Source organism: Chaetura pelagica, unplaced genomic scaffold, assembly GCF_000747805.2.
Source record: "Chaetura pelagica isolate M959 unplaced genomic scaffold, ChaPel_1.0 scaffold221, whole genome shotgun sequence".
NCBI classification, from domain to species: Eukaryota; Metazoa; Chordata; class Aves; order Apodiformes; family Apodidae; genus Chaetura; species Chaetura pelagica.
In genome coordinates this window covers 1501716-1521729 of record NW_009952533.1, presented here as the reverse complement: position 1 = coordinate 1521729, position 20014 = coordinate 1501716, and the positions used below count along the sequence as shown (strand labels likewise).

At 39.2% G+C, this 20014-nt stretch overlaps 1 protein-coding gene across 1 annotated transcript in view; it reads right to left on the bottom strand.

Annotated features, from left to right (window-relative positions):
* Positions 1-20014, bottom strand: part of FAT4 (FAT atypical cadherin 4) — a 268723-nt gene that overhangs the window by 11867 nt on the left and 236842 nt on the right. The window contains exons 11-17 of the mRNA XM_010008976.1: positions 17163-20007; positions 9872-9976; positions 8091-8398; positions 3767-3852; positions 2174-2353; positions 1212-1336; positions 3-73 (exon numbers count right to left, since the gene is read on the bottom strand). Coding sequence (XP_010007278.1) covers positions 3-73; positions 1212-1336; positions 2174-2353; positions 3767-3852; positions 8091-8398; positions 9872-9976; positions 17163-20007 — 3720 coding nt within the window. The remainder of the gene's footprint in view (positions 1-2; positions 74-1211; positions 1337-2173; positions 2354-3766; positions 3853-8090; positions 8399-9871; positions 9977-17162; positions 20008-20014) is intronic.

Here is a 20014-nt window from a genome sequence, read left to right as displayed (position 1 = left end):
TTCTTGTTTGGGCTCATGTGGTAGTCCAGTCGTCCTTTGCCTTCCAGCGATAAGGCAGTGTCGGCGGTAATATCTGGGACAAGGATGGGCAAGTTCTGAGTAGGCAGCTCGTTACAGCCCTGGTGATCATCTGCATAATAACAACCCTTTTCTTTCAGGGCAGAGATCAAGTTCAGAGCAGGTATGGGGGGAGAGCAGGAAAGAATGGCCATTTCAGCCCCTCTACTCCTTGGCTTCAACTAGAATGTGTGTTTGAGAGTGGGAGTGTGCTAGTAATTTACTGCTGCTATCAGTCAGTAGTAAATTAAAACTTGCTGGGAAACAAGTGAGGGAGTAGGGAAAAGAAATCTGGCTCTCAGAGCTGTAATTCCTTCCCAGGGATGTTACTGTTTCCATTACTGCAAGCAGGGTTTCATGATATATTGAACTCTAAGCTCTTCAGGGCAGAGATAATGACTTTCTATTTGTTATGCCATAAAAAAGAAAGAAAAAAAAGTGGCAGAGCATCGACTACCAAATGCTGTTAAAATTATGGCTAACTTCTTTTGTAAACAGGCGCAATAAAAGTATATAAATCAGCTAAACAATAATGGGACATGTAAGAAAATAAAGCCCAGTCATTATACTGCAACTACATGGAAATAAATCACTTTACTCTCCTAGACAATCCCATATTGATTTACAGAGCTGCCCATATGTGAGTTAATAACCCCAGAGTGTAAATGGCTTGCTTTTATTTACATTTACCATATTTTCTTGCATATAATCTGATGGCCATTTGATAAAAAGGCCTACAGCTGGGAGAAGCCAGAAGCACATGCACATAATGGTTATGTGAAGGGAAAGGATTTCCCTTACCCTCTGAAATCCCCATAGCAGATAAATCCCTCCTTTGGGATTGCTTTATTTTAGTTTCTGATTATACATTACTGGGAAGCGCTAGTTTTAAATGTGTGCGAGTTACCCAAAAAGTGATATACAGACCAGAGAACATAATATACGTAACTTCTTGCTATTTTTAGTTCATGAAAGGACAATAGTCTATTGTGGACTTGCCCTTCAAAATTATTTCAGAGGCAAACTTGTCACTTCTTTTAATTATTTTCTAAAATTCATTATTGCATGCTCTTGAAAAGAAACTCTTCATAGTGTTTGCTTCAACCATAGGTAGGTGTATATTAAAGAGAAAGACAGTAAAAACCCCTCCATACATTTTTCACAGTGCTTTCCTGTCAGTCCATCTTTGCAGTGACACTGCTGCCATGACCAATGATCAACACACGTGCCACCATGTTGGCAGGGGCTGGTTGTGCAAGCACCTTCAAGTCTGGGACATCTGAAACAAATGGGAGAAGTAGATGCTGAAGGACATAAGCACAAACAAGCAGAGAAAATGTGCTGGGAAGCACCCATCCTCCCAGAAACACAAAAGTGGCGAGGCTCTTCTCCACAGGCAGCTCATGTTTCTAAGCAGATCCCAATTTTCAGGGTCAAGTTATAACAGTCTTACAAAAGAGAAAGGAATTCAGAGACAGCAAAATTCCTATTATCTATTATGCAAGAGAAGATGAATCTCTTTTAGGTGTTTTTTATGCTGCAGATCTTAGAGATTTCATATCACAACAACCAGTGCAAACTTGGGGGTTGAAAATGGAAGGGCATGCTGGCAAATCTGGACTGATATTATCGCAACAACTGTGACTTCAAACACCAAGGTGGAAAAACAATAGAATCAGATAGTCCATCATTTCTGAAAGGCCACTCCGAGGATATGAGGGAAATTCAGTGATACTTGAGAAGCAAAGTGATAGAACAGACATTGTGGATTAAAAAGAAATAAGAGAGAGTAGAGGGTTAGCAAACAGTCAAACCCAGGTGGAATTTATAAAGAAACCAAATAACAGGGGTACTCTATTTCAGCCTGCAAAGCAACTTAAATAATTGGCAATAGAAATGTACTGATGTTGCTTTTTTTGAAGCCTCTGTAATCTGTTGTGAACCTTCCATCCAAGTTCACTTTCCTCCTACATTTTTCACACTTTACAATAAATTTTACAGTTATTTCTTTAAGAATAAATATCTGATGGTGTCTGAACGGAATAGCATCTGACTTTGATGACTACTTCCTTTACTGTAAAGGCTGTCCACTCGATACCATATATAGCAGACATACTGGTCTAAGATTCCTTGAGCTGCCAAAGCCTGGCTGGGCTCCAGGGGCCGTCCGTTGACTGCAAACTCCATTATACAGCCCACAAAATCATGGCTTTCCACCTGTCCTCTTCTTTGAAGGATGGGCTCTACAGACCTAATGCCACCAACAGTAACTCGATTTGGTTGTACATCAAGAGTCCTATAAAAAAGTAAAAAAAATAATGTATCAGTATTGGACATTAAGGCAGCGAGGACAACACAGGAACTGTAACCATCACCTACGGTCTGTGACTAAAATGCCTCTTCCAAAATTCATATTTTACATTTAGAAGGGGAGACAGAGAGATCAGTAGCGCTTGAACTAGCAGTTATAATGGGTATGACTCTGAATTCACACCCAGTTATTTCATGTCAAAATTTCTATTCACTTGACTGAGCAGCATGCTTGGAATCATAATGAATAGGGTTTTTACTCAATTATTGTTTAAAAGGTAGATGTTATTTAAGTAGCTGGAAGATGGATTCATTATTTTACAAAGATATGACATCTTTGCCAGCAGGGAAACCACATGTGACAGAAAATATGATCCTTGTAACAAATAAGTCAAAGTAATGGGGATAAAAGTTGTTATCTGCAAAAAGGACCTAAAGATGGAGAGAAAGGCTTCTGAGTGAGCTATGGTAAACACAGGAAATAAGGTTTTTTCTCCGTGTTGGCCAGTGTTTAAGCAGTGAAAACTGTAAAGTATGACATCTGGAAATTACTTAAAATAATGTCAAAGTAATTACCTTTTTTTTTTTTTTTTTTAAATACATTTTTTTAAGAAAGCAGTAATCATATGATGCTATTTCCTACACCTCTGTAAGAAATGGGAAGTGTAGTAAGCATACCCCAAAGCAAAGCCCAAAACTGAACACTGGAGTGAAATGTAGATGCTACTAGAGAAGTAGCATTTTGAGTCTGAGCCTGGTTTTGGGAAGATAGATATGATTAAAAATGTAAAAGTGGGGTAGGCTTTGCTAAAGATTTGTAGCACTAAATATTGTAGAACTTCAAACTGTCAAAGAGTAGTGCTGTATATTGAAGAGTCAGTTGATTATAACAAACACATTTGTGTTCTACTGTATAACTAAGATTTACAAGTTGTCAATAACGATGAGCATCTGATATTCTGGTTTGTTAAATCTTTCTAGATTATGATGTGAAATCTCATAGCATTGGGCAATAAGTCTTATCCCTGTTTACTCCACAGTGCAGACTATCCATGGCCATACGATTCTTTGTGCTCCGAGAGCCTGGGGACAGAGATGGAGTAGAGAACTTGGGATTTCTGAACAAACTCCTTGTCATGAAAAAATTCCATGCAGAAATGTTGCCTGAGTTAAAAAGCCATATATGTTGAAAATCTATTTTTTTTCTGCAAAGATGGGAGAAAAAGACACTTGGGATCCTTGCCTTTGCCTGCCTCTGAGGTGTCCATCCCTTGCCTGGGGCTGGGGTAAGGGAATGTAACCATTACTCCAAATGTCTCTGGCTTTAGAGGGTGATTTCATTTTCATTTTACTCCAAAAAAAACACAAACCCAAACCCACAAAATGAAGAATTCTTTACCAGTCAGTAGAAACAGCAACATTGCTAACAGTGCAGTAGCCTGGCTCCTGATCCTCAGAGCAGGAATCCACCGTCAGTGATGCTGCCTGCAAAAGCCACGCACACAAATATGCTGAATAGTACAAGGTTGTAGTCCCTAACCACATTAAATATCCATGATTAAATATATTTTATGAAAGAATTAGCTATAATGGAGCACTTGTATATTACTGTGTCACTCAGGATCACAGGGTGCTTCAGAGCCACTGATCAACTCTGTTCTGCATCAACACAGTGAATACTGAGATGTGGGTACTAACAGAGAGCAAGCTAATTGACTGCTTCATAGAAAGAATCAGTGAAACACACAGTGTTCAGATTTGGGTTGGGCTTCTTTTATGTTTGTTTGCTTTAGTCCTTGAAACTGTAGTTATCTTGGCTCATACCATATCCTACTCTTGATCTGAACAGAGCACTGCTCCTTCTAGACACCAAGGGCTTGGCCATGACATTACCTGTATTGCTTGAACTTGATAAAAAGCATGTTACAAAAGCTGGGAGTACTAACTCTGAGATGACTAGTTAAAAATAATCAGCCACTAAAAAATACGCAAAAGAATAACCAAGTGGACCTGATTAAGGTAGCCCTTAGGTTGACAGGTCAAGAGGGATATTTGCCCCACATTGATAATGGTAAAACATAGAATCATAGAATAATTTTGTTTGGACAAGACTTTCCATATTATCACGTCCAACTGTTAATGCAGCACTGCCAAGTCCACCACTAAACCATGTTCCTAAGCACTGCATCTACACATCTTTTAAATGCCTCCAGGGATGGTGACTCCACCACTTCTCTGGGCAGCCTGCTAAACATCCAGATACCTACAGTGGGACCAAGCTGATGGGATCAAACTGACATTCAGAAAAGTATATGGCAGCACTAGCACATAGAGCTGTCTTCCTCTTTACTATAATCTCCAAACCCCAGACAAGGAAGTTGCTTCATTACCCATCTCAGTCACTTACACTAAAGCAAACCATGGCACTTTTGTGATCCCGAAAAGTCTAACCAAAGCTTTCACTAAAATAATGAAATAATTCCAGCTGATTTAAAAAGGAGTTTCTATTTTATTCCTTATTTAGCAAAGAACTTTCACCACAGTGATTTATTAACAACAGATGCAAAAAAACCCCCAAACCAACAAAAACACAAAACCCCAAACAATCAAACAATCCTGAAGGTTATTTCTTAAAACAAACTTTCAGAAAAATAAAATGCAATCTCCAAATTGTACATATCAGCTTCTCATGTTTCATACTAGATGTGTGGCACACTTTTACAGCAAATTTATATCCAATGTCACTTTAAAAAATGCCTTGCTTTATATTTTGATTTAAGTTACTCTACAGGAGCTGAGCAAACAGTAATAGCCATCAGTACGTCATTGCTCTGCCATGGCTTTTTTTCCTGCCTGCAACTAAGTTCACTATAAATGTCCTGTTGAAATCCCCATAGATTGTCCATGCTATTTTCAAACACATACTGTGAGCTGATGCATTGCATTGACAAAATAAATTCATAGCTCTCAGCCCTACATCATGCCCTACAGTATGCCTAAATTATTCAATTTGCTATTTTTAATGAAAACTTATCTGGAATTTCTTTCCATACATAATGAGCAAACTGCTTTTCCCCAGAAAAGTCAGCCTGCAGCTCCAAAGCAGATTATAGCCCTGTATAAATGAAACAATTCATAGAAAGAATAATAAGCTGGCAGGTCTTTATGCCATCACATACATGCATATTTTTGCTTCAGAATATCAACAACAAAAAACAAAATTAGTTTTTTGTTCTTAGCTCAATCAGCCTAATCTCCCTAACTTACATCGCTATGCACTGTGAAAGCCAAGCTACAACCCCAGCTGAAGGGCTAGATATTTGAGAATATATTTTACTTGGACCAGAGTTCATACAATTTATTTTCTAATGTTAGTCAAATGTTCCTGCTTGTTACTTAGGCATTACTCTACGGTTACCTCGCCGCATTATGAGACTTTCTATCCTGTCACTCTGCAATAGCTCAGGACTGACAACTTAATGATTTTACCAGTTTCCGATAAAATCCCACTGTGCTGTAGGAAATGACAGATTTGGAATCCTGAAGGAGGGCTATTTTATACAGTTTTGGACACCTGGGAGACATTTTTCCCGCAGCAGAAATATCTAAGACAAAGGCGATTCTTTTCACATACTGTGTTTGTAAACAGCTGACATTATTGAGAAAGTTTAAACATTAAAAAAACCCAACAAAACACACAAAGGTATAGGCTGTCTTAAACATTTGCTGTCAGCCCGAGGCACTCATAGCCAAAATTTCCTGTAAATAGTCCTTTTTATGTTCTCTTCTATAGTCTAACCCTCTGGCATATCAACAAATTAAACATTTGCCTGCTCTATTTTTTTCTTAAGTATATTTAATTTATTTATTAAAATTTTTAATGTGTGCTCCTATACTTAACCATTTACATCTTATTGAAAGAAATATCACACTAATTTAGTAGCTAAAATGGGAGCCTGGTGCCTTTCCAGATATAGGTGCACCTTTGGGCTTCACCATTTGGAAGATGCAATGTAAATTATTAAGTATCTGATATTAATGCACATTAAAACGAAGTCATTACTCAACATCACAATTATCCTTCATCTTATTTGGATATTTAAGTCCTACAAACACAAACAAATTGGATTTGCAAATCCAGGTGAAGACTAAACCATCCCCCCTTCAATAAATGGAGAAATCAGGTCTCACATGCAGTTCCAGGCTAAACACTCAGAGAAGAAAAAAGCACCATTTAAGAATGTCAGGATACAACCCTGGTCCTCCAAAGAACCCCAGACCACAAAGTAATAGATCCCTCAACCACTATTGGGACATTTTGGACTATGTTTTTGGACATTTGGACATTGGACTATGTTTTTCTCCCAGTTTAAGAGTGGTGAGGCATTGGAACAGGCAGCTCAGGGAGTTGGTGGAGGCACCACCCCAGGAGGTGTTCAATAAACAGGTGGACATGGTGTTTTAGGAGACGGTTTAGTGACTAGGGGTTGTAGAGCAGATAGATGGACTCGATGATCTTGATCATCTTTTCCAACCTTGATGATTCTATGATTTGTGCCTATGGACATCTCACCCCAGACCTGATGCTCTTCAGAACTGTGCAGATTAAAAAAATACTGAAGGGCTGTGTCTGAGCAGCGCTGCCTTCTGAAGCAGCACATGATGGGAAATCTCTGCAAGGACTCAGAGGCAACCACACTGGGCAGAACAGTTTATTCTTTTATTCCCTTTTTTCTTGAAATATATAAAACAAAATGTGGAGCTTCAGCCATATATTATTTTTATTTGACTTTAATTTCAAACACGGGAAGAATATGGGATCCTGCATGCGCTGGACATTTCTGTCTGAGAAGGGAGCTGTTGGGTAATAGTTACTGATTATGGATAGCAAATAGATTTGGTTTCATTTCTAACTCAAACACTGTGGAGTCAAAAAGCTAAAAAGCTTGGCTGGAATTCAAAGAGCATTTGGTTTATGTTCTGCTTTGGAAATATTATTTAAAAAATGATAGAAGAGGAATAGAAAACATTTACTGGAAAAAAAACCACAAAGGCAAGGGAAGGGTCAGAGCACCAGGCAAAAGACAATCAGTTGTCCCAATCCAGTTTTTGGCAAAATTCACCCCTTCAGATGTTTTCTGGGGGACAGAAAGAAAAGTAACTCCCCTCTCTCCCCTAAAAAAGCCCTCTTGATGTAGCACCTTTGAAATTCTTACATCTATCCTACAGAAGAAAACCAGGCTTCCAGTCCAATGAGACTAGTAAAATCTCTAAAGTAGTTCAAGAAGATCAGGGATACCTGGAATTCTAAGTTTGTCCCCTACTATTTTCCAGATATTGAGAAAAATTATTTTGAGACTTTTTGTAGTCACTATAGTTAATTAGGTCCCCCTGATAATCATCCCTGTAATCTGCATCAGTTAATTAGCCTCATGTGTAGTAATTTATTTCATTAATTATTCTGGGTTCTCATTTTTCACATTTAGAGTATGGGGCACTGCACATGTTTTTTTAATCATTCTTTATCATCATCATCATCCTAATCAAACCATTCCAGGTCTTTGAGTCAGTTGGAGTAAGACAGAAACAAGGGAAGTTTTTTCCAAAGTTGGAGGTTCTGCTAGCAAATACAATGTTACTAATTTTATGTTCCTCTGAGTTCATATGGATGCCAAAGTGACTTGGCTGAACTTGTCTTAAATTATCATTTTAGCATTTCTTACCATTCCAGCCCTCCGGGCAATAACTGTGTGAAACTGTCCGTCAGACACCTTCTTAGTTGTGGTGAGCTTGTATGTGCCACTGCCAAGATTGTAGGAGAATCTCAGCCTCTCTTCTACTATTTCCAAGGCCAGAAATTCTGCCCGCTCTCCAGTTTGGTTATCATAGTTATAAAGCATTAATGCATTACTTTTGATAGTGGCAAATTTTATATAGATGTAATTATTGTTGGGATCCATACTGGGAAACTCCATATATGACAGCTCTTCAAATCCATAACTGTTCAGTTCACAATGATTCCCAAAAACACCTGCAAAATGAAAAGTAAAACGTGGTATCAGGTGGCTTCTTCCTCATTGATCATTCTCCCAGAAATAAAAGTTCTGATGTGCTCTGGCCATGGCTATGAGTCATGGGCTCTTTAAGAAACCCCTAAAGTATGATTAAAAACATACAATTGGAACAGAAGAATCCTATTACCCACAAGTGAGTGTTGAAATACCTACACTTAAATTTAAAAATTGAGTTACAAATGACAGTTACAGCTATTGAAAAACAAGGTAGATTTCATTGAGCTCTACAGTTTCTTAAGAAAACAAAAAAAGTGAGTTTGACAGCTATGTCAAGTATGGTTGTTAATTATAATCAGGCATTTGTTAATCCAGTTATGGAAATAGATTTGCAACCTGAGCTTATTTCTCTCTTTATGGATGTTATCTAAACTGTTTTCTCAATCAGTAGCTCGCTTTTTATACTTACAATATAAACATATTTATAATTAAAACATTAAGCTTTCTCAGTATTTTTGTTGATCTGAATATTTTGGTGCATTCCACATAGTTTTCAGATCTGCCACAGAATTTCCCTTGACTTTTATTTTTTTTACTGCATTGACGAGAAAAAACTTACTTTACTTATGAATATTTGTTACATTTACAGTGGACCATGACTATATATAGGATATGAATAAACTCTGAGAAAACAAAAAAAACCCAAAGGAAATAAAATAAATAAATTAATGTACATGTAAGTAGAAAACCATATTCAGCTGTAGTTACAAATATGTACTGAGAACCATACTTTTGTGTGAGAGTTTTCAGCGGCCTTAAGTGATCTCTCAGGTTTATCTGTTTCAATTAATGTTTTGCATTTACTTTCATGCTTTTCTATATGAACAATGAAAATTCTGGATTAATCTGCATTCAGAAGCAATCTTGCTGCAATTATATCATGATCCATTAAAGTATTTGTGTTTATGTCCTTATTGGGTTCATTTTGTAAACCAAATTTGGAATAATTAAATTCTAATCATTCCTGAACTATTTTAGCAGTACTATATGCTGCTCTGATTCTCAGAATTGTGCTCTGGTTTTGGAACTCAGAACTTATATAATAAATTGAGTGGGCAAGTACTGCTAAAAAAGCTGGTTTGATTCAGTGATGTTCTCTTGATCAAATCTACTAAGTAGAAAAGTGCCAGTATCTACTGTTGTGCTCCTCGCTTGCAGAAAAGTGTGGGTCCTCACTAATTCTTGCTTTAAGGGTATTTTGACAAATTATGCTAATTTCTCCAAAGAAAACCAAACCCCCTCCGCTCAGTATCATTCCCAAGTCCCTTTTTCTAGTTCAACATTCTGACGACTTCCTTGCGCTTCACAAGTGTGTAAAGCCCAGGAATAGGGATGCAATTTACAGTGATCTTACTCTTAAGCCCTCCTAAAAGTGTCTGGTATGAGGCAGGAGAGGAAGGAAGGAGAAAGGAGAAGAGGCAAAATGCACTCACCAAAGGGGCAGTGGCAGTAATACCCCTCCACCCCACTTTGGCAGGATCCACCGTTGAAGCAGGGGTTGCACTCACAGTAATTGACAGTGGAGTCACATGTTTTCCCTGTGATTAGGGAATAAAAGCAATTTCCAGGTTAGAGTATTCAGGCCAATAGGAAAATCAGGTAACGAGCTGATGAGCCAATGCTGAAGGCATGGCCAGGAGGGAGAGTGCCAGGGACCAGGTGTGGCTGTGGGATGGAGAGAGGACACACAGACACGGTGCTGGGCTGCTCCCAGCCCTGACACAGGCATAACATGTAGCCCAGAGAAATTAACTTTTCAAATGTCACACATTGTAATCATCTCATACAGATATCAGTGTTTTGGCTTTTAATTATTTTTATTTTATTTTTTATTAAGCAGTGTCCCTGAAAGAAAGATCATGATATGAAAGGAGATCAACTAATTCCCTATTGAATTCAACACACTCATTAGTGTGAAGGAGACACAGACAGCCCTTGCTGGACCCTGTATGAACACAGCATGCTGAACACAGGCTGCTATTGTACATTATATGATTTTTCTCATTTTTCCTCATCAATTACAACCTCCTTCCTGACTTGGAGGGACCACAGCCCTCTAGAGCTAAAAGAAGTTACCCTGGATACAGTCCTTTTCTAAGCAGACATTGTCACATGTGGTAAATATTATTCACCAGAGAACAAGCTGAAATCGCATCATTCATTTCAACAGGGAAAGGAACCCAGAGAACAAGTGAATATTTTAACAGATGCTGAATACTGTGACAAGGGGATTCTTTGTACAGGACTAAAATTTTCTTTGAGTGGAAACAGTAACTACAGAAGCACTGGTCTTCACTTCTAAGTTTTTAATTGCTAAGCTTTTATCAAGGAAGTTACCTGCCTGTCTTCTGCCAACAGTGCCCACCTTCACTGCCTGCTCAGCAAAAACTTAAAGAGTATCACCACAGAATCATTTTGGTTAGAAAAGGCCTTTCAGATCATCAGGTCCAACTGTTAACCCAGCACTGCCACATCCACCACTAAACCATGTTCTTGAGTACCACATCTATATGTTTTTTTAAATAGCTTCACATTTGTTCCTCATGTTTTTCTGTAAAAAGTGGAAAAATCACCCACACTCTTCCAGACCTCTCCTTGAACTTCATCTAGACCCGGATATCTACACACAGCAAAGGCTAAGATTGTCTTAATGCTTCTTATTGCACTGATAAGGATTTATTTTATTCCTCACACTATATACGCTTAAATTAAAAGTACAACATAGAGTGTCCATTCTTGTATGTCACATATACCTTATAATTCTCACATCTCCCATGACTGCACTGCACAATGTGGAATCCCTAGGGATTGCTTCTCCTACAACTGCAGAAAACCAAGACTGTGCTGTATTAACTCTGTTAGCTTTTTCAGAATTTCACAACTTCAGTCACCTGATCACGAAAACCTTTTTCCACTCCCCCTCCACTTTTCTGTTTAATGTAAAGAAGTCTGCAGGCAGTTCTTTCGTGTGAGCAGCAGCCCCCCATGTGTGACTGCAAAACGGACAGACACGGAGTGCTGGAAGATTCCTGTGGTTAATACGTAACTTGTAGATTCACCATAAATCCAGGAAACATTTCCAGTGTCTGAATCTAATTACGCTTCAGAGCTATTTATTTATATTTTATTCTCCAGCGGGCATGACTGAAGGATGAGCTAACTTTTTATGTCAGATTTTGCTGTTTTCTTTATTTTAAAACGATGGTATGTGATAAAGATATTTGTCTTACTGAGGAGAGCACGTAGCAAGAGTGAGACAGAGATGCTTAAAATAGCTCAATGATGTTTCTGAGCTTTCACAAAAATCAAGTGCAGCTAACAAGGTTTCCTCAGGTTTTTGCAGTTCAATCTAACTCTTCTTTTTCTCAGCTAACACTAAAGCTGGCATATTTGCTGAGTCAGCAACAGAATATGGATGTTTATTTTAGCTGCATATATTTTAACCAGTGAATAACAACATCTTCTTAACATTTAACAAATGTTTGAATAATTCATGAAACTAATAAAACTGTGTTTGCATTTATTCCAACTGTTTTGACACAGGAGAAGATGAATACTCTGATTTAAGAATTCATCAGAGCTATTAAAACTAATATTTATTTAAAATGAAGAAGAAATTTCAGCTATTCTTTGCCATTCACTGAACTGCTAGAGACCAGGGAAAAAAATTTATCTATTTACATTTGGAGTAATGATCCAACAAAAGATGCCTATGAAGCTTATTTTTCCTCTTCAAATGCATTTAAGCATGCTTATCCTAGAAAGCTAGAGTCCTTCAGCCAAATACCAGCAGAACAAAAGTATAACTTGGGAATACTATTCCAGTTTATCACTATGATTGTTCTGTATTAGGATTTAAAATAGCTTGATAAAGCAAGACCATTAGAAAAACCTGGTAAGAAGATTATTCCAGTTAGAAACTGATAAAAAAAATAATGTATACAGTTTAATATAATGTCATGTAACTACCAGAAAAACAGCAACTTATTTTATTTAGCATACAACTAATTTTCAATTAGAAAAAAATCTGGTATGACTACTTAAAGACATCCTTTTTTTTTTTTTCTTCTTTAAAATATTTTTAGCTATATTTTTTTCTTCTAAAAGATTCCAACTCTCCTGCATTTCATGTCTTATGTGTATCCCTCCAGGCAACCTTGTCTACCAATTACCTTACATCAGCTCCTTCTGAAGACAGTTCCTGCTACAATGCCTCATTCCTTCTTTTCTGCAGAATCCTGAACTTCATAAATTCATCCAAATTTCCAGCTACCATCAGATCTTGAGCCAGTCCTCCTTAGACTCCTCTGAGGAAGAAACTCTCACACATTCCTCATCTATCCTCTATTATTGGCAGCCTGCATTGGTTGCTCTGCCCAAATCCAGTGAATTTCTAGCAGCTCCTGGTTTTGGATGGGTCGACCAGTTTTCTAGCTGTACCTACTTACTCTTCACTTTTCATTCAAATCATGTTTCACCTGTGCCCTTATTTTTTCCCTCTACTGCTATTGCCAAGACTTGAATGGCAGACATGGATCTTTGAAGACCTCTGGCGAGGACATAGATTCCAGAAACCATGGAAAAGGTTAGGCTGGAGGGACCTTAGAGGTCATGATGTCCAATTCCCATTGAAAGCAACTTCAAAGTTAGATCAGGCTGCTCAGGGCCTTACCTAGTAGAGTTTTTATCTTGTCTTTTCTTCACCATGGGGATTCATCCAGGTAAGTTGCTGTCACACCAGTTACATGGCACTTGGTCCTGCAACTTCTACTAAATTTTGACTTTTTCCTTTTAACACCTTATTCCTATAGCAAGTAAAGCCACCCAAGGTGGCAGCACATGTCCTACCCCCTTTGGTTATCTCCCTTGCAGCATGTCAGCTTTCCAGGACCTTAGTAAGTGAGTGAATGTGGTCAAGTCCACCCCGATGGCCATCTGGTTTCATGGGTTACAGACACAGTAAAGTGTGTACTAAAGATTTAGACTTTGAAAAGCAAAATGTAGCTTGAAAATCCACTGTTTTTCATGTTTTGCCTAAGGTATTACATTTATATTTAGGGTATGCTTTTTGTGGAGAGAAAAAAAAGGAAAAAGGGAGTTTCAGAGAGGACAGTCTTTTGAGTAGAGAATTTACACAAGTACTAGCTATTTTCCACACCTGATTTAAGTTGGGATTTTTTCCGTTGATTTATGTTTTTCAACATTAATTTAAGAGTAACGTTCTGACAGACCTTTATCCCACCTAAGTAACATACCCTGAAAAATTAGATGTACACATTCTCATAGCTTACGCAAGCCAATTTCAAGAAGCATTTCACACATTCAGATTACTAAGCACTTCTCAGCTGGGGAATCCTTTCATTCGAGCAGCATAAAGAATTTGGCTTATATGTTTGATTAATGTTGCAGGGTCTTATACCCAGTGAGGGGAAGAAAACTTCTCAGACAATGTTTTGGGAAGCAAGGAGAATTCAAACCAGAGCCACCCCAGTAACACCCCAGTCCAGAAAAACGCTGCCATTAGTTGAGTACATAGATCTCTTCTCAGCTGGAAATAGCAAAAGATTTGGGGTATTCGTTTTTTGTGCCAGAAAGATATTTTTTTCTGAAGACCATGAAAATGAGAATAATGCTGGATAATTGATAACAGACAGCATTCAGCATTTATTATTCATCACCTCAAGCTGATGATATTGCATGCAGGGGCTTATGCAAAAATCTAAATTCCTGATTTACTTTTTTAATTGAAAAATGTAACAGGAGCAGATACCAGCTGAATGCTCTTGGGTTAGATTTCAGCTGATTTCAGAATTTTAGTTTTTGTGGTTCTTTGTATCCATCTTTTAAAGTGGTAGATCTAATATTTTTAAATCTTGCAGTTGAAACAATTTCACAAACCTACATTCCTTCATCTTAATGAGTCCTGGAAAACAGGAAATGAAGGGTTCAAAGGAAGGGCAGACAACTACTGTAAATCACAAAGAATATTCCCTCCAGAAAGTGATTATTTTAAAAACAAAACCTGATCATCATTAAGAGATGTAATTATAACAGATTGTTTAAACCCTAATGATGTTACTCTGAGGTAATCACTCTTTATAATCCTATCCAGTGAAAAGAACTACATTACCTTTGCAGTATCTTGAAGTGAAATGCAGCTGGCAAAACATAATAAATCAAGGAAAAGTAAGACTCAGTTTTCAGGTAGACCATTATAAAGGTCTACAGCTCATGTACTCTAATTTACAGTGAACAGAGAGTCTCTCTCAGAAAACACTAATTTATTTTTATATTCACTACAGCTATCTTTATTTTTTTTACCAAGCATGCAAATTCAATTATGAGACTATTTTCATTCCAAGAGAAGAAGCAGAGCTATGTGTATGGTCAGCTGAATTAGAAATCCACTATTCTGATTGCCTCCCTCCCTCCCCTTCAGAGTCACTCAAGGTTTATGTTCATAAAGAAACAATTTCAGGCTTTATTTTTATATTCACTACAGCTATCTTTAATCATATCTAAATCAGGAATAAACACCCAAGCAGCTGTGTTCTCTTTCTGTTGGCAGTATAAGCATGACTTAATAGCCTCTATATCAAGCATTCTCAAACAATCTGTATTCTAACATTTGCAGAACCTATTAAATACTAAATTTGCAGAATTATGCTTTTACAGACATAAAATGTCTAAATGTATCAAATATTAATTGCAATCTTATTCAATAAGCTCTGCTGATATTCAACTCCAAAGATATTTTGGTTTTTAATTATACACTTTGGTGCCATTTGTTTTCTGTCTTGACAAATTAATCTTCAGACACTTAAATAATTCTTGATTCTGCAATGGCTAACTGATTAAAAAAGATCTGACTACCAAATCGAAACGTCTGCCTCAGTGGTAGTCTATCTTAAAGTTATTTGTGTTGACAAGGAGTTTAAGAAAGCTCATATCAGATGTCACATTTAATCCATGGCGTGAAAGAAATCCAACACTTCAAACTGTAAGAGTCTCTCATCACATTTTTTTAGTTAAAGGATTTTTTTGAGCTTGTCACATGTAGACCTTTATTTTTAGCTGACATGAGGATTGGACAGTAAGATATGAGCTTTAATGCCAGAATTAAATAGTCAGATGTTTCTTTAATGTTTCAAATTATAGGCTAGAGGCATATACTCTAGCATGCTGATAGAGTTAATGAAGTGTTTTGCTTTGTTGCACCAGCAAACATATGCCCATGTAATCTCTAGTGCTAATGAACTAGAGTTACCAAGGATAGGTGCCGTAGAATTATTTTGCCACGCTCCTGGCAAAAATAATTTCATGTACTAATACAATACAGAATAAAATCCTGGATTGGTAACTTAATTAGAACTGCTTGGCAATTAACAATAACTGCAGCTGACCTGAGGCCAGAAGTGCATTCATGAGGTTCACACGGAAGATTACATCAGCGTCCTTTACATCAACAGACCTTTCACACTGAATATGTATGCAATGCTGTAGATTTAAATGAAGTAGTTAAAGCCTTATTTTGAAATTGATTAACCTCCTTCTTTGCAATAACGTGTAACACATCTCCTGTACTAATCTAGTTTAAGAAGAAAAAACCTAAAGAACAATCAACCCCCTGATCACAAATGAGTTTTGGAGGCAAGCCTGGATACCCACACCATAAAGAGCAGTGCTGTGCTGACCTGGGCTGCCCTATGGCATCTGCAATAGAAATACTCCTTAGCAAAGGCAATGAAAGCCTTACCTCATCTTCTCTGGTGAGATTTTTCTATTATGTCCATAAAAAGTGGCCATAAGCAATAGTTAAAATTGTTTAGACTCATGACAGAAGCAACCATCAGCCTGCTTTTCTAGGGATAAAATGCTGCTGTGTTTGAATGTGTAATAAATATTAAAGGAAAAAATACTCAGAAGAGGCAGAAGTGCTGCAGACATTTCTGTTCTTAATGAAAGAAACAAAACGACAAAGGGACAAAATACAGAACAGACATGCTTGATCACTCTGCCTGAATTATTTTTTTTCCCATATCCTTCATCTGTTTTCTGTCTTGTATGACTGCAAGCAATTTGGGGCAGAGGGTGATTGTCTTGCTTGGCACACTCCTAGCAGATTTGAAATGCTACCACAATATGCATAACAATAACAAGAAAAGAAGAATCAGACTTAAACATTGGAATTGGTTTCTACATATTTAATAAATTAAAATAGCTCTTGTAAAAATCTTTCTGTTCTAATGCAAATCAGGTAAATGAGATTTGCCTGAGGACAGAGCTAAAATGAAATAATACTGTGGGCACCTGTTCTTCTGAGTTTTCATAACTAAAAATACCTCATTTTGTTTGACCTCTTCAACTGCTGGGGATGCTCCTATTAGAATCATTTTGGTTGGAAAAGACCTTTAAGATTATTGAGTCCAACCATTAACTCAGCACAGCCAAGTCCACCACAAAACCATGTCCCTTAGTACCATGCACACACGTTCTTTAAATCTCCACCACCTCCAGGGATGGTGACACCACCACTTCCCTGAACAGCCTGTTTCAGTGCCATACAACCCCTTCAGTGAAGAAATTTCTCCTAATATACAATCTAAACCTCCCCTTGTGCAACTGAAGGCATTTCCTCTTGTCCTTTTGCTTGTTACCTGGGAGAAGAGACCAACACCCATCTCACTACAAGAGGATGAAACATGCTAAAAAGGAAAAGCGTACCTGTGTACCCTGTTTTACATACGCAGTTGAAGCTTCCTGGGAAGTTCTGGCAGGCAGCACCATTTTTGCAGGGGTGGGAAAGGCACTCATTGACGTCTCTCTCGCAGGCCATGCCAGTGAAGCCCTCTGGGCAACTGCATGAGAAGCCCCCCACCAAGTTGTGGCAGGTCCCGTCGTTGTGGCAGGGGGAAGGGAGGCATTCATCAATGTCAGTCTCACAGAGACTCCCGTCGTACCCCGGCATGCACCTGCACACGAAGGGCCGCAGGGGCTCATTGGCCACGATGATGACAGGGACGCTCTCATGGCTCTTCAGAGCTGGACTCACTGCCAACCTCCTCAGGCAGCTCCCTCCATTCTGGCAGGGGCTCTGCAGGCACCAGTCATGGTCCACAGCCTCGATTCTCACCCCGCTCTGGCGGAAGAGGACATCTTTGATGCTCTCGAAGAAGGTGGCCACGCCGCTGGGATTCACATACTGGTTGTTGCTGCGTTTGACAGCTGCCATGAGGAAGGTGTGGTTGCTCTCCTCGTACAGGCCATAGAGCTGGATGGCAGTGCCCAGTCCTGCCAGCTGGGAGCTGGCAATGCGCAGGAAGTGGAGGTAGTGGTTGGTCAGGAAATCCCGCACGCTGTGGGCGCTCAGGCGGAGGAGGATGCTGTTGTCAATGGTGGTGTTGCTGAAGCCTGCAAAGAAAATCCGGACGCTGCTGGTGACGGCACCGTGCAGCCCGTCGTTGCTGAGGACAGCCAGGTCGAACGTGCCATCCGTGGACCTTGCCTGGGAGTGCAGATCACAGCTACCCACGGGAATGCTGAAGAGACTGGTAACTCCTGAGGTGAGGGAGCACTGGAAGCTGTCTAGCACATCTGGATCCTGCGGCTTTACGTTGCCCAAAATTCCACCTGGGAAGAGGTTGCCATAATAGTGAACAAAGATTTCTACCGTTCTGGGCTGAGACGGGTTGTCGTTTTGGTCTATTACCTTGATCTGCACAGTTCCTGTGGAAGACATCTGAGGAACACCAGAGTCCCTTGTAATCACCGACAGGTAGAAATCGCTGATTTGCTCCCTGTCGATCTCTCTTGTCGTCGTCAGCACGCCAGCAGTGCTAAGGCTGAAGTAACTGGTTGCAGGGCCAGTGCTGAGCAAGTAATATGTAAAAGGACCTTGGTTTGGAGGGAGATCAGGATCTGATGACTGAAGTGTCATCACAAGAGTTCCTGCGCGGTTATTTTCCATGACTTCCCCATGGCTGGTGGACAAGGTAGGGCCGTTGTCATTGATGTCTTCCAAAGTTACCAATAAAGAGGTGCTTCCTGTAGCAGAGGGCGTTCCTGAATCAATGGCCAGCACAGAGAGGTTGTACACAGGCAACATTTCTCGATCCAACTCTGCAGTAACTGTCACCTGTCCTGTCTGTGGGTTGATGGAAAAGGCACTGTTGTTGTTGCCAGACCCAATGAAATACGAAAACCTGCTCCAGCTTGGGACAGAATCTGAATCAAATGCACTCACAAAGGTGACATGAGTGCCTGGAGGGACACCCTCGCTGATCCGTACATTGTAGGTTCCTAAGGTGAAAACAGGAGGATCGTTGGCATCCAGTATAGTGATATTAACAGTTACTTCATCTATATCTGCACCACGAATGCTCCCAAAATTTTTTGCAAGGACTTTCAAAGAGATTCGTTCTTCTTTTTCTCTGTCAAGCTGTCCTGAAACATAGATTTGTCCACTTTTCTCATCTATCTGAAAACCTTTCTTTCTGCTGTTGCCAAAGATAAGGTAGTGGACTTCTCCATCAGCTCCCATATCACGATCACTTGCAAAAACTTCACCTACAACAGTACCTTTGGAGGCTGCCTCAGACACCTCAAAATAATAAAGCTTGGACACAAAACGAGGCACATATTCATTTGTCCCTTGTAACTGGATGTTGACATTAGCAAAGCTGCACTTCTCTTCATCTGGAACATTAAAAGCCTTTACTGTTAAATGGTAACTTTGCTTTGTTTCATAATCTAAAAATCCCTGGGTGGTGATTGTTCCTGTATTGGGGTCAATGACAAAGAGGTCACTATCTGAAGACTGAATAGCATATGCAATCACAGCATTAGGTCCAGAGTCAGCATCAGTGGCATTTAAACGAATAACAGTTGTTCCACTGGGGGCATTTTCTAACACGTTGGGAAAATAGTCCTCCGGGCTGAATGCTGGAGAATTATCATTGACATCAACGACATTAACAGTCACACTGCAGTAGCCTGTTCTGGACACCCATCCTCCATCCGTGGCAGTAACAACGAGCTCATGCTTTTGGTGTAATTCAAAATCAAGTGGTTTTGCTAGTGTCAGTGTACCGGTAGTTGTATTGATAGCAAAGATGCCAGCCTCATTTCCAGAGGAAATATTGTATCTGATTAATCCATTCATAGCAGTGTCTCTGTCTCGGGCTGAAACTGTCCTGACCACTGTTCCAACAGAGTGACTCTCCAGGATAGTAACGCTCATACGGCTTTGAGAAAACTCAGGTGTATGGTAATTTTCCTCTGTCACAACTACTTCTACAGCTACCTCGGATGAGAGTGGAGGATTACCTTTATCCTTTGCTTTCACAGTAAAGAGGAAGTTTTTGTTCAAGTCAGCCATTAGCGAAGATGACACGGAAAGCCAGCCTGTGCTCCTGTCCAGTCTGAATTTATTAGTTTTGCTTTCCTCAGAGATGAAGTATTCCACTTCAGAATTCAAGCCGAAGTCTTTGTCATCCACTGCAGTAACTTTAATTAAGTTTGTGCCAACCCTCACGTTCTTGGTAACAGGAGTAAAATATTTACGAGCAAGGAAGAGC